Here is a 15,396-nt window from a genome sequence, read left to right on the forward strand (position 1 = left end):
TTTGTCTTCAGAAAAGATACATCAATGACTAATTCAGAACTCCAGCTGTGAGTGAAAATGTGATTAGTAAGGGTTTACCTCATCTGTGATAAATACTTTAAATAGAAGTGTTAAGATTTTTAACGGAACAATTGCTTTTGAGCATTTTGCAGAAGCATGTTTTTAACAAAGGACATATACAAGTGTCCATTTACAGACTTCAAAACTAGTTTTATGGATGTCTTTCTACTTATCAAAAACTATTGAATTAAGCATAAAATAAATGCAAGAGAATTTATCCACTTACCACTTTAATCTTCAGCAACAGCAAAATCTTTCACTTACTAAAATCAGTGATGCCGCTCAAATTTTACCAGAGAGTGTGATAATTCTAAGGTAGGATCAAATAATGTCACTAACTAATGAAAAGGTAAATGGACTCCAATGCAGGAAGGAATTCTAAAAAACAAAATGCAATTACTGGTATTCAGCACTGGAGAGGCTTCCACAAAGTACTTCCAAGATGGTCAGAAAACTATGAGGAAGCACTGAAAAACCTGGGTTTGCTCCATCTGGAAAAGAGGAGGCTACAGAGAACTTGAATAGCAACCAATGGCTACTGAAGGGGGTGTGAAAAACGTGACAGGGCTAAACCCTCCCTGGTATCAGCAAAGACACCAGGTAATGGGGTAATGCTCACAAATTTTGGCCTGGCAGAAAAGAACTACAATAGGAAGGCAGTGCAACACCAGAGTAATTTGAAAAGGGAAGGGACAGAGTCACCTCCTTGGAGATTTTCAGAAATCCTTCAAACACACCTACAGCTGGCCCGATGTAATGAAGGCAATAATTCCACTTTGAGTGGGAGGCTGAACTGGACGACCTCGAGAGGTCTCTTCCAGATAAGACAGCTCAAGCTTTTTAAAAAAGCATGTAAAACTCTATCAGAGTTTTCAAAATAGCATGTATTAGCTGAAATAGCTGGAAGTGAATTTCCTTCAGCCATTTTCACCCCCTAGATTTTTGCATGCTTTTCTTCACATGCTGATGGCAAGTCATGAGCAAGTGGTGACTGTGCCAATTCTGCTACTATCAGGGAAGACCCTGACTTGAGAAATAAAAGGGACTAGAAAGGAGTGAACAATCTCAATACAAATCAATGGACTTCAAAAAAATACTGTTTTGTTTTATTTTTCATGAAATTTGAACATCAGTAGACCAAGCAATACATAAGACTTATCTAATGTTTTGGGGTTTTTTCCTAGATTCTCCTCACCAACACAATGGGACTTTTCCCACGTGGTTCTCACCTCTTAGATGGGAGCTGTGGCACATTTTCTCTGCTGAAGAGGCGTAAAAAACTAAGCTACAGAGGGAGTACAACTTCAAGTCTGAGACATAAATCAAGCAGTCCAAGAAATTAAATATTTTTCTGTAACAAGGACTTGTACCGCATATTCTTTGCCTTTTTTAAAGCCTCTTTCTAAGACATAGTCGTTATCACATTCTCCTGGCAACATCCCAATTTTGTAATGCCCTTAGGGTGGTTCCTATTTCATTCCTCATTAGAAAATCTACATGCTTTCCCAATTTCATTTTAAGTACTCTTTTAACCTGCCCCAAACAGAGGGTCCTTTTGTCATTTATATTGATGTGACATTTACACTTTCCAAAGTATATTTATATTTCAGACATTCAGACTTTAAATCCTATTATTAACACAGAAGAACTTAAAAATAAGCAAACTTATAAATGTGGATGATCCTCCTAGCATATTAAAACACACAAAAAAATTGATCTTAGAAGCACACAAACAGGACATGGAAAAATGGTCGCTTCACAGCCACAACTGTGCCACATACTACAGGACAACACTGCTCAATGGTTCACATCAACAGGCAGTATCTTAAAGTCCTTGGTAACATTCTGGACTACATGATGGGAGAAAGTCTAACTGGGAAGGAATTCATCCTTTTAATACACAGTGTCACAGAAGAGTCCACGAATGTTGGAGTCCAGGGCATTCCTTTGGTTGCCCTGGAGGGTCAGGGACCTGGGCAGGGGGGTCTGGGACCCCAGCCCAGAGCTCAGAGAGACATGGCTTTGATCTCAGTCCATGGGAAAAACTTCCTACACTGAGAGAAGGTTTATAGGCCACAAGAGTGTGAAAAATAGTAGTTTAGCTTATCACAGGGTGAAAAAATAGTAATTTTAGATTCCTAGCATTGAAGTGAATGGGGACAAGATGGAGAATTTGGGCATTGTCTCCTTCTTCTTCCTTCTCCTTCCCTCACTTCATTTCTGCAGTGACGTGGCACAAAGTAGTTAGTGAGGATTGGGTCAAAGTAAAGATGACCTTTTTAGTAATAGTGATAGACATTGGTAAGAAATAGCAAACAAGAAATACGTAGCAATTAGTATAAAAGATAAGGACAGCCCAGCTCGGGGGGAGATGTGAGGAGTCCATGCAGCTGCGAACATCTTGTCGGACTCTGAGAAAATTGTACGATAAGAAACAATAAACGAAATATGCAACCTTGAAAAATCTAAACCTGAAGACTCCGTCTCTTCCTTCGGTTTGGCTCAGAGCTGTGCAGGGGGGCAAAGGACCCTGAAACCACCTGAAAAACGGGGAAAGCCCCCGACACATGAACAAAATAATCATTTCCCTTCAGGAACTGAATAAAACAAAAGCACAATCTCTTAAGTCTCCACCTGACCAACAACAACAACAGAAGTTTCTATGCTTTTATTTAAGAGTATGATTTTTGAATGTGCAGAGAGAGTTGTTAAGAACATATTTCATAATAACTATTTTAATAAAACCTGCTAGAAACTCACCAGGCTTTTCAAGGCATTAGAAAGCAGTCGTCTGCCAGCCGGCTTATCAAAATCAGCGATAATCCACACAGTAACAGCATACAATGCATCTTCATCTGAAAATGAAAGATAATCCTGTTTTACGTTCTGGAGAATCTCCTCATGACTAATGAGAAGCAAATTAATTCTGTTTGTCATTTCAAAGTTCATGTGTATGCTTGACTGCTGACTTCAACTGTAAGAATAATCTTTACCACATCAGAATCTTTTGCCCTCTGAACTGAAATAAGATTCTTAGAAGGCAATTTATCACGTTAATAGGAGAAATTCACTAAAAGAGCTGTCCATTGTTGCAGCATTGAGACAAGAGGGCCCTAAATAATTAGTTTCAATTAACAAAAGCTGCTTTACTAGAGGTTATGTGTTAACATTTGATCAAGAGTGATCATATAGCCAGAAATGAAAAGAATTAAGTAGTTGCAGGACCAGATAAACCAGGCCAGTCAATTTCCCTGGCAGCAAAGGGAAAGTCCTTCAACTACGGGCAGGAAAAAACTTAGCATTTCTGGACACAAATGGGAATATACTAAATACAGTCCAAGGAAAGTAAACTACTGTGTAAGTGTACACACAGATAATTTCTGTTTTTCTTGCTCTGTGGTCTCCTGTTCTTTACTTGTCATAGAAGAGCAATGGTAGGTGAAAAATTTTGCAAAATTATCTGTAGAAGAATATCAGTCTACTCCGGTCTTCCATATATCCCCTAAAACGTAATGCATAGAGACAGAAGTTTTCCATGGTTGTGGTGAGATGCTAGGAAAAGGTTATTATTAACTGTTGCTGTTGTCTAGAGAAACACACTGGGGAGAGAGATTTGAAATGTAGATTCCAGCTTAAAGGTTATAGGTTTTACACAAGAGATCTCACTCTTAGAAACAAGCCTACAGATTGAAAGCCACTCATTTGACAGCTCACTGGGATGTATGTCCCTGTGATTGTAGATACAGAATCAAGTAAGAGTCAAATAACTTTATTTTAAAGAAATTTAAGTGTTCGTCATTTCTTTCTGATTATGAATTAAGCAAAACTCTGTAAATACCACATAAAAATCACTGAAAGAAAGCACTTTATTAACAGGGTTATTGTGTCCCTTGATGGACTGATACATATGAGCAGCTGTTCACTATCTACTTCAAGAATTTCATAAGGCACATACTACTGTGAAATTTCAGGCAGAATTATGAGCCCATTATTGTAATTTCTTTTCACTCAAGGAAAAGTACTTGCATATGCAATGGGAATATTTTATATCAAAAAGCATTTGAAATGTATAAAACTTTTGAGTTTTAACAAAGACAAAATTAATAAATGAGTTATAATTAATCACAATATAAATTCTATTTATTTTCTATAGAAAGACAAAGGCTTATTCAGCAAAATTAAATCAAGTAACTAGAAGAAAAATAAGGAGATAGTTAATGCTAATAAATTAGAAATATAATAAATTATTCCTTAAATTTAGAAAAACCTAATTTTGGTATAAAGATACAAACTCTATATATTCTGCACTTGACAATGCTGCAAGTAAGAATCACTTGAAAACTGAACAGACTTCAATATCCTCAAGTAAAACCATATGTATGGAAGCTGAGTCTATCTTCAAAGTTGCAAAAGTCTTCTAAACCTTTTAAACTTCATGTCTGTAAAACAAAAACAAGTAGCCACAACATCCATCCCTTTTCAAAGCTACAAAAACTAGCTACTCTGTTAATTATAATTTATGTTTATAATATTCAGATATGCTCTGCTTACTGAAAGAAGATACTGGGATATTGAGAAATGTTTAGTTTACACGGAATCCTTGGAATATTGACTTACTTGGGACATTTTACTGGTAAATTCCAACAATTTGTAATAGCCATCTATAGACAGATAGATAACCTATGGAGAAAATTAATTACCTTTCTTCGTTAAATACTTCATGTTATCTGAAATTACAGCACTTTTATCTTGTGAGTCCAAAAAGGAGAAAGTAGAGAAGTCTTCCACATGAAACGGAACTGCACAATGTAAAACACAAAGTATTAGACTTAAAAAGACGAATACAAAACCAAAAAACAAATTATAACAACATCCAAGAAAAGGAGTTACCAGAAGTGGATCTGAAATGTATGTAGCTTCTTTCTGCTCCAAGAATACGGGGGTTTATACGGGAAACTACATTGTTCTGATCCATAAGAAAATCCACTGCATTTACATGATCATCTAACAAACCCTGGAGTAAGAGAAAAATGTAAAATCTGCACTTTTATGACAGATTTTCAGGAGAAACAAAGACCAAGTATTTGTACAGTCTTTCAACTGGGCTTAAAGTTTCTATATACACCAAGTTATGGACAATGTCAGGTCAAAACCATATAAATGTCACACAGATAGTATTTCAAAATATCAGATACAGATCTTCCAATGAACAACTGCAGTACATTCTCAGTTTCTAGTTGAAAAATTCCACATAATGACTATATGCATAGCTGATCCTTCAGCCTTGAATAATTTCAATATACTGTTTCAAAACCATGACCATAAATGATTGCAACAACATAACTGCAGGTGTGATATTACTAATTTCAAGCCATCTCATTAAAAAAAACCCATAATATATAAACATGACTGAAACAGCTCACTATCAAATATTTCTGCTCTTGTTCAGAAATGTTAAACATACCATGAACACTGCCCGCTGGAAGAAGCCGGTGGCATCAAAAATCCTCTGAAGAATAAGTGTCTCCAACTCTGCAGCATCCATCTCCTCTCTGGGAAAGGGCACGCCATTAAACAGTGCTTGAGGCAGCGGGCCCAGGCCACTCTTCTTATAAAAGGTTGCTCCTGCCTGATCAAATCAGAAATATCACAGCATTAAAAGTCAGACTGTGGCTCACTGTAGTAAAAAAATGAAACTAATATCAAGAGAGGATGAACTAATCTCCAAGCACTCTTCACTGTCATACCTTGTCACGAGTAGCAGGAATAAAACAGAAAGCATTTGGAAATCAAACGGGACAGAAGGGACTCGTTTGTCAAACAGAATGACAAAAGAAATTATAGATCCATATACGTTCTTGTGAACTTTTGCTTTATCATCTTGCTGAGAAATTGTCTTTTATTTAGCGTAACGTTCTTCGCAAATAAAAATAAAAATGAAGCAAATAACATCGGAGAAGAACCCTGAGACAGTCAAAACTGCTTTTACCAAAGAAAGAACCCTGAAAAGATTGCAGAAGTTTTTTATGTTTGTAAATCAGGCTTTATTTGATAAGAAAGCAGAATTCAAGAGAGACTCCTTGACGTGCCTACTAGAAAAATGCTTGTGGTTTCTGAAAGCAGCAGGCAAGAGTAAATATTCATAGTCATAGTAGTAATCCAGAAACCTTTACTACATTTCCATTAATGACTGAATGGTAGCTGAGGAAAAATTTGACTCCAAGGTGCTGTATTGCTTTAACATTTAGCAACCCTTCAGCTTAGTAAACGCATTGAGCTGTGTACAGTGCAGTATTTCTTACTCAGCATAGCTCCCAACATACCTTCCTCCCTTCATCATATTCAGAATGAACATCCAGGATACTCTGAACATCAGCATGGGGGTACTCACTTCTAAGAACATGTTTCACATCATCTACTGTCAGAACATTTCCACCTTTCACTTCATGGTACATCTGTAAGAATTACAACCAAAAGAAATTTAAAAATATAGTAAGCTGTCAAACAACTTGATAAAATTAATAGAAGTAAATAATAAATGAGTATAATCTTCTGATAGTGCTCTAGCAAATTTAATACTGTTATAATTTTATATTGCTTTATTGCTATACTGCAGTTTTTATATTGCTTTAGTAATTATCACCGTTGCACATATGCACAATATGGTATCAGAGCATTGTTCTGATTGATCTGCTATTATACCTTTAGTCTAAATCTGAAGTGGCAAAAGAAATACACCTGTGTGAGCTGAATGTAAAAGGTTACTTCTATCTACTAATTGGAGAGGTAATTTAAATTCTCTCTATGAACTAACATGGGTAGTTACCTGAATCCATATTAATCCATGCCTAAACTAGTCAGTGATATGCTTTTCTACAGTGATAATTTTTCCTTACCAATGTTTTTTTATTTGGAGTAATATTTTATTATTTTCAACATACACACAATAAAAATTTCAAGTGAAAACTATTCAATCCATTTCTCTTCAAGCAAGGAACAACATTTTCCTCTATAGCTCTGCATATCTCAAACTTTATTTTATTGCTTCTGGTTTTGTTATCTTTCCATTATATTTATCATCCCTCCCTCTTTATATTATGAAACAAAGTAAAGGCAGGAATACATCATCTTAAAAAGCACACTGTCAATTCTATTTTTTGATCTAGTCATGGATAATTGTTACTCGTGCATGTCACCTCCCTAACATTTGTGGATTTCTCTTCCAAGGTGTTCCTAGTTACCTCAATTCCTTTAATCTTAAGTTCACTAAGTTTGCCCATGACACCACGACATTTTCTAGGCATTAAACATAAATGGAAGAAAAATTGTTATGTACAAATACCACATACTCTTTTACCCACAGAGCCATTACATAGATGGCTCACCTTATTTCTCCTCCATTCATCTCTTATCTCTGAAATTCCTGTCTTACGAGAATCTGCATTCTCTCACAAAGTCAACCTGTCTCATTAAGCTGCAAGCCTGGAATACTTCTATGTTTTCTGCACCCATGGACAGCTCAAGCATGACCAAAGAAATTATCTTACTGCTTCACTTCCTACACTGGATAATAAGAAAGAGTTTTTCAAATCTTATAGGACTGCCAAAGTGACATTAGAATCCTCATACTCCAAAAGACACAGAACACAAAGACAGGCCCATTAAGTTAGCACAAATAACACAGAAATACTTTTTCATAATACTAAAAGCTGCAAGGCATGCATCTACTTTTTTATATTATTGAAGAAAGCCTGTCAATAGGCAAAATTACAAGAGCTGATTGGTTTCTGCAAGAGGAAAGTATTTCTGCAAATAACTCTATATAATGCTATGTTTTTAATACTTCATTTCTGCATAAAGTAAATGCATATGTCTCATGTTATCACAGGGTAGCAAGATCTTAACTATATTAAAAATTAATAAATTATAAAACAGAAGTAAATAGCTTATTTCTGGTGAAAGAACTAACATTAATTATTGACATAAAGGCCTGAGAGGTGTCAGATTCCTCTGCAATGTAATTAAAAGTTCTCCAAAGAGCTACTCCAGCATCTTCATTTCCATCAATTTCTTCTTTTGTACTTAAAATGAAAACAATTCCAATTCTAAAAAAAAAACAAAAAACAAGAGATCATAAATTTTCACACAATATCTGCTTCACACACACTCTAATATGAACATAGAAGAACAAAATGCTTGCATTCAAGTGATCTGCCCAGCACATAGAGATAAAAACCCTGTACTAAGTAGTGTTTCCATGACTGTGTGGTGACACAGGATACCAGCCATGCATCCCTCATCAGCTCTACAGTATGCTTAGGTTACCAACTATGCACTGACTTTACATATACCTTTTAAAGCTGACAATAGTTTCGATTTCTGTGAGTCAATATGGTTTAATCACAGTACTTTTTCTCCTTATCTGTATGAAGGTTTTGATTCTTTACATTCCTGCCATCATCCCTTAATGGCTCAAGTCTCTGTTTTAGTCTGGCCATTGTCTGTATAATTTTTCCTGAAAGGGGTATCTTGAGTAGATGCACGAAGACCTGCTGGGATACTGATGTCCCACCATCAGTGTGTCCCACTCCCACCAACCCTCCTCTGGCCTTCCACCACCCTGACACTGCTGTTCATTTTGCACTCACATCAGTTTTAAATACATCTACTACTAATCGCTACATTTCCATTAATTGAAAGAAAACCAAAGGAATATGAGGCTTGAGAGGTAAAAAGGCCTGTTGGAGGTGGTGCATTGATACTGTTTTCATGGAAAAAGCCTGGACTGAGACTAGGCCATACTATCTTTATGGTCCCTTCCAGCCCAAACCTTTCTGTGAAAACACACAGAACCGTGCAATCTTTCATCATGCTTTTGTAATTTAATTTAAAAAAATTAAGAAAAACAATACCAACTAAAAAGATCAGAACTAGTAAAATTTTAAATTAAAATGAAACACCTGTAATTTACTGAGGACACAAAAAGCCATTTCACAGGATGATTTTAAATACTTAAAATGCAATTCATCTTACTGAGCTTTGGATATCCTTCTTTTATAAACTGTGGAAATAAATGGCCATTTTTGAGACCAATTCACTTTTTTTTACAACTAGGTATCTCAGATCAACCAGACTGTTTCTCAGAAGTGTCTCTCTCAAATAATGAATTGTTCACTTTCAGAAATCCAAAACTCAATGAGGATAATCTCACTTTGGTGTATATTATATACAAATGTGTATATCAAAACAACATTAGATAAAGCAACTGCAATTGAAAGAACTGAATTTTGAAAATTCCCAGAAAGCATGTTTTACATACAGAATATTTTTGTTAGAATGCAACTTTGCAAGGGTGCCCAGTGGGACTACTTGCCAAGAGAAACTTTTATCAGAGTTTTGCAGTTAATTTTACTCATACTCAGGTATGTTATACCTTGCAATCTATTTGCTTAGGAATACTTAATAGCTGAGTAAGCTTGACACAAATGAGTAACCAATGTGCCTTATCAGAATGTTGTTGCATTGGACTTAACTGGAATTCACATCCTTGTCCAGTAGAATAGAAGATAAAGACGAAAAAATGCAAGCATCCTTATTTAAAGATTTTTCCTCAAGACTTTCAGTTTTCCTTACCTAAGTGGTACATCATGATGATAGAATAATTCTGCTAGCTTCATATAATCACCAGTATCTTCTTGGACAGGATCAACAAAAAGTACCTAGGAAAACACATCAGGCATCCAATATTTATCCTTGATATCTGTTTGTATTTTTTCTTCAGACATAAAATCTAAGACAAGAACATTAATTTCTAAAGGATCTGTACGCCCGAGCTGTTTTCAATTTTTTAGAGCATCCATTGTAAGAAAACATTATGACTATAAATGCAAATAACATCAGAATTAAGGAATTTGGACCAAATGGTGAAAATAGAATTTAACCATTTACTGAACTTCAAACCAAGCGATCCCACTTTTCTCCTTTGAAAGACTCCGTGCCATTACTTTGTTTTTATTAATAAACTCCATATTTACTTTAGAAAGATATAATGCTGATTTTTCTGTTACGTCTCTTAACAAACTCTCTTCTGTTGTGAAAACCAAACAAAAATAAATCAGCAGAATATTTTGGCTAAAACCTTTAAGTAAAAATGGAGCTTTCAGAAAGAATTCTTCCTTCCTGTCTCACCTATCTTTGTAGTCAATTTTTTCACTTAGTGTAGCTTGGAGTATAAACTCAGATCTTTCAGGCCTGCATAGAACCTAAAACTGGGATGTGTCTGCATAGGCAAATTATCCTTATGTAGATTTAATTGGACATTTGTACCTCATTTATTCAACTTTGCACTGCAACCTCCCCTTACAATTTATCAAATTTGCTAGAGTAGCTGAAATGAAGCAGAATAACTTTAAAAATTTTGAACACTCCCCTTCAGATTATAGTGAAATGGTGTGCTATGGATTTCTATAATATAGCTCTTAGATTTAACCCTGAATACTTAATGCAATCTACTTCACATTACACACATCTTACAAGTCAGTATAAACATACATTTTTTATTACCTATTGCTGGTATTTTCACTGTCTTTTTATACACAAACTTCACATCACTTCAAGCAGCTGCTTCAAAGACAAAGGGATCAAGTGCACCCTCAACAGCTTTGCAGAGGACACCAAGCTAAGTGGTGCAGCTGACACACCTGAAGCATGGGAAGCCATTCAGAGAGACCTGGAGAGGTTCAAGAAGTGTCCATGGGAACCTGAGGAGTTTCAACAAGGCCCAGTACAGGGCACTGCATCGAGGCTGGGGCAACTCCCAGTCTGTCAACACAGGCTGAGGGATGAACAGATCAAGAGCAGCCCTGCAAGAAGGACTTGGGGGCTTGTCCTAGGGTAACTTAATGATGCTTGTATCCCCAGTTGTCTGTTCTGTTTGTGCTGTATATTGAGTCCTGTGCCTTTAAGACTGGTTCTAAGAGCAAGGAGAAGCGCGGAGTTTGTTTTGAGAAAACTGCCTGACTCCTACACATTCTTCTGCAGACGGGGTGTTTGGCGGAGGCTTGGAGAGACTGCAGGACAGAGATTTCTCTCTGCTTTTAGTTAGTTTCAGCTAGCTAGGGCAGAGAAGTTCCCTGGACTAGTTTTTTTCCTTTTTCTTGGAACTGTTTAAACCTGCTCTGGACTGAAAACCCAGGGGAGCACTGGGGGCTGCACCTGTGACCCACCGGGGCCTGGACCTCGGCATTTTCCAGCAGCGCCGGAGGGACTGGGACTGAGGAGAGACTGAGAGAGAGCCGAGCTACACCCACGGCAAGGACTTTCTCAATTTGCCATCTCACTTCAGGAGAGGTTTTATTGTTTCATATTATTCATTCTTTATACTTGTATGCACTTTGTTTGTTAACTAAAATAGTTTTTTCCACTTTTCTCCAAAGAGGTTTTTTAGCGGACCGGTTGGAGGGAGGGGCCACTTGGGTTTGCTTCCCAGAGGGATCCTATTCAGGGGTTTTCTCCCAAATTTGTCCCTAAACCAGGACAGGGTTTTTGGTGGAGGAGAGGCTGGAATTGAGCTGGCAGAGTGCACTCATAGCCCAGAAAGCCAAACGTGTCCTGGGCTGCATCCAAAGCAGCATTGGCAGCCAGGCAAGGGAGGGGATTCTGTCCCTGTGCTATGGTGAGATCCCACCTGGAGTGCTGCATCCAGCTCCAGGCTTCCCAGCACAGGAAAGACATGGACCTCAAGTGGGTCCAAAGAAGGGCTTCAAAACCAGTCAGAAGCTGGAGCACCTCTCCTATGAGTACAGGGACATTTACAAGAAGGAGAGGGTTTTTTACCAGCGGTAGAGACTAGTGATAGAACAAGAGGTAGCAGTTTTAAACTAAAAGAGGGCAGATTTAGACTGAATATGAAGAAATGAGGATGGTGAAACACCAAAGGTATCACAGGGGAACTGGCTGCTCAGAGAAGCTGTGGATAGACCACCATTTAAATTGTTAAAGGACAGGCTGCAATGACCAGGAACAAAAACTTGGCTGGACTAGATAATCTTTATTGGTCCATTACAACCTAAACCATTTCATGATTCTATGGTTCATAATATTACCTTCTGTAATTTTAATTTAAATCAGCAATAGCTGCTTCCTTAGCTTACTAAGTGATACAGAATCCTATTTACAGAGGAAAAATTAAGCTACAAGACATTAATAAACAGTATGCTTTATAATTTAACTACTTTTGTACCTCAGTTTACCATCTTTAAACCATAGACAGCTATCACTACCTTCCCTCATGCTTTGATAGTAGTGAATTTTCTATGCGTAGCATGGAAAGGAACATAAAAACTCTTCACAAAACTGTGCCCAGAACCATCTGCAAATCAAACTAATAACCATATATCACTAGATAAAGCAATATTCACTACTCTTAGCAGATCCACACAGAAAACTTCACAGTAAATCCAGCACGTGTATTTTTTAATAAATTCTCTGCCAATGTATTAACAGACACACTATGCAAAAAAACTAAAGTTCTCCAAACTTACCAAATTATATAAATTGCGTCTAATCTCCTGTAAAAATCCAGGAAATGTGGGTTTTAGCAATTCCTGATAGCTTGCAGGCCATGTGCTATAGCTGTGATCTTGTTCTATATTATTTATCCACTAAAAAAAAAAAGGCTGTGATTTAGAAAACATGCATTGAACACTGAGAAAAAATATGTGGGCATAATAATGTTATAAAATGTCTCCCTTTTGTTAAATAATAACAGAAAATAGCTTCTACATTTTATCCTTACTTTTTTTTTAATCAAACTGGTTTTATCTGCAGTATGCAATAAAACAAATACTGAATGGAAAAGGAAAAAGGATCATTAGTACTGTGTATAAGGATGTATGTGAATAAAACCATTTTTTTCAACTGTGAAAATTACTTTTACAATGTAAACATCATAACAATGTATCTCACAGATGTGTGTAACACAGCATAACCATCTTGTAATACAAGTACAGTATTTATCTTCAAAATGCAGCAACAGAACTTAAGATAGATCGAAATAACAAATTAACAGGTGGCTGATTTGTTCGTCTAGTCCCTTCTGTGCAGGCTGGGGCAAACAGAAGAGTGAAATGTGGCTCTTTCAGGTGCAAGAAAATATTTTAGTGCCTTTTCCCTTGGTGTGTAGCCTTTGTAATGAAACCTGTGTAAATTCTGAAGAAGGGTACAAATCACAGTCATTGGACAGCTAGAAATAATATATTTAGGTGGCCCAGAATTCACTTGTCAAACTTGCAAAATACACTTAGGAGTCTTGCATAAATTATTATGTAGCATTATGTAGCTACATTAATTGCTATAAAAGAATAATTCTATAGTTTGGAGTATGCAACTACTCTAGATATATTTTTCTTTTCCTTTAAACACCTTATATCTTAAACACTTAATAAGGTATAAATGAAAGAAAATTATTCATAAAAAATATTGAAGGGATATTGCCTTGAAAACAGTTTAAACTGCTAATTGATATGTCTAGTATTTCAATTGCAGTACAAGAAAAGAAAAACTGTTTCATACAGAGAATTATCAAAGATGTAATTGCTAAATAATTACTTTAGTTACTTACTATTATTGAAGAGTGACGAATATCTAGTGCATAATTGTTATCTGTAGGATGTACATGCAACCTCATAAATTTACTCAGGGTATCCCCTTTGATTCCGAGTTCATGAAGGCCATGCATCACTTTTCCTTCCACTTTAAGAGTCTCTAAAATACTTTTTCAGGAAGATAAAGTACATAATGTCTACAAAGAATACTTATCATGACATAAAAATTATTTTTAAAACTAAAACCACTCTTCATTTAATAGTCTTAGAAATGCTTTCTCTTTATATTCTCCCACAGCCTAATGTTTAAAACAACATCAGTTAATAACACTGTATGTCTCTAACTTATTTCAAAACATAATTACAACAGATATGCAATTCTATTATTCATTCAGACCTATGTTATATGAAGCAATTTTATCCATCTTTAGTAAGAAGTGGAAGGACAGCAGAGTCAAAGTTTTCTTGCTGCACTGTCCTGCCTGAGGCAGAAATCCAAGCTGGGGTACCATAAGAAGCAGCTTTCCAAGTGAGTAGAGAAGCAAGCAGCAAGTGATGGAGACACAAACTCTAAACCTGCATCATGGCAGAACTCAGAAAACAGCACAGAGGAAACCCACAGACACACACTAAAACCTCCCAGAAGACCCAATGGGACTCTGGAACTTCTGCTGCAATCTGAAAGTTCAAATTTAAGAATAAAAAAACCCTCAAGTACTCCACAGCAGAACATAGCCGGCAAGACTTTGCAACTGCCTTCATGTCTATATTTTCCTGATTTTTTAAGTAACAGGAATACGAAAGCATTACTTACTTTTTTATAAAGTGCTTTTTCACACCTTTTTACAAGCACATGCTAGATTCCTTCCATTTCCAAATTAATTTTATGTGGTGAGTTGCAAAATTGTAAGCAAATAAGAAAACATATTCCAAGAGAAAAGGTTATTCTCAACCACTTATACAATGTCCATACTCAAAGCAAAACCACTGTAAATCAGTATTCTTCTTACTGGAACACTTCCTTGTCCCCAGATCGCAACAGCTGAGATGAAGACCATGAGCACAACGTCCCAGTATTATTAGCAATTCTGTGACCTTCAAACAAAGTGTACATCTTACCTAAAGGGATCATGAAAATCCAGGTCAATATGAAGGCCATTTACAAATAAACGTGCCTCTCCAGGTTGGATTCCAAGTGTTTCATGGAAATGCTAAAAAGTAAAAAGTACTTCTTACTTATTTAGGTATATATCTTCACTAACAGAAATAAACCCCCTTACGTAATTCTGCAAAACAGACACAGCAAATCTATTCCACACAATCTCTTCTTTTATCTGAGTGTTGGAAAAATATTGACCACATATTTTATGAGTGCTATTTAATACACTTCAGATGTACAGACAGAAATGAAAACAATCTACCTGTACAAGGCAGAGAAAAGGACACATTCTCAGTGTTTGCCAACAGAAAGTGAAAATACACACATACAGAAATACAACTTGTAAGTTTTTAAATTATTTCTATATATCCCTTCAGCAAAAAGAGACCTTACATATATATGCATACTAAGACCTTTACATGAAACCAGCTTTCTCAATGATTTAACGTCTTTTAATTCTCAAAAACGTGTAGTTGAATTGTTTCAGAGAATTAGGAAAAACAAACTAGAAACTTAAAATCTCATCTAACAAAGGGACCATGGAAAAATACAGATGAGAAAGGGATAGCTTAG

General features: G+C 36.2%; 1 protein-coding gene across 1 annotated transcript in view; it reads right to left on the reverse strand.

Annotated features, from left to right (window-relative positions):
• Window positions 1-15,396, reverse strand: part of UGGT2 (UDP-glucose glycoprotein glucosyltransferase 2) — an 80,307-nt gene that overhangs the window by 33,170 nt on the left and 31,741 nt on the right. Inside the window, exons 11-20 of the mRNA XM_040056376.1 lie at window positions 14,784-14,875; window positions 13,682-13,832; window positions 12,603-12,722; window positions 9,694-9,779; window positions 8,030-8,165; window positions 6,384-6,515; window positions 5,525-5,689; window positions 4,951-5,074; window positions 4,761-4,859; window positions 2,821-2,915 (exon numbers count right to left, since the gene is read on the reverse strand). Coding sequence (XP_039912310.1) covers window positions 2,821-2,915; window positions 4,761-4,859; window positions 4,951-5,074; window positions 5,525-5,689; window positions 6,384-6,515; window positions 8,030-8,165; window positions 9,694-9,779; window positions 12,603-12,722; window positions 13,682-13,832; window positions 14,784-14,875 — 1,200 coding nt within the window. The remainder of the gene's footprint in view (window positions 1-2,820; window positions 2,916-4,760; window positions 4,860-4,950; window positions 5,075-5,524; window positions 5,690-6,383; window positions 6,516-8,029; window positions 8,166-9,693; window positions 9,780-12,602; window positions 12,723-13,681; window positions 13,833-14,783; window positions 14,876-15,396) is intronic.

The sequence above is a fragment of the Hirundo rustica genome, chromosome 2 (assembly GCF_015227805.2).
Source record: "Hirundo rustica isolate bHirRus1 chromosome 2, bHirRus1.pri.v3, whole genome shotgun sequence".
In the NCBI taxonomy this organism is placed as follows: Eukaryota; Metazoa; Chordata; class Aves; order Passeriformes; family Hirundinidae; genus Hirundo; species Hirundo rustica.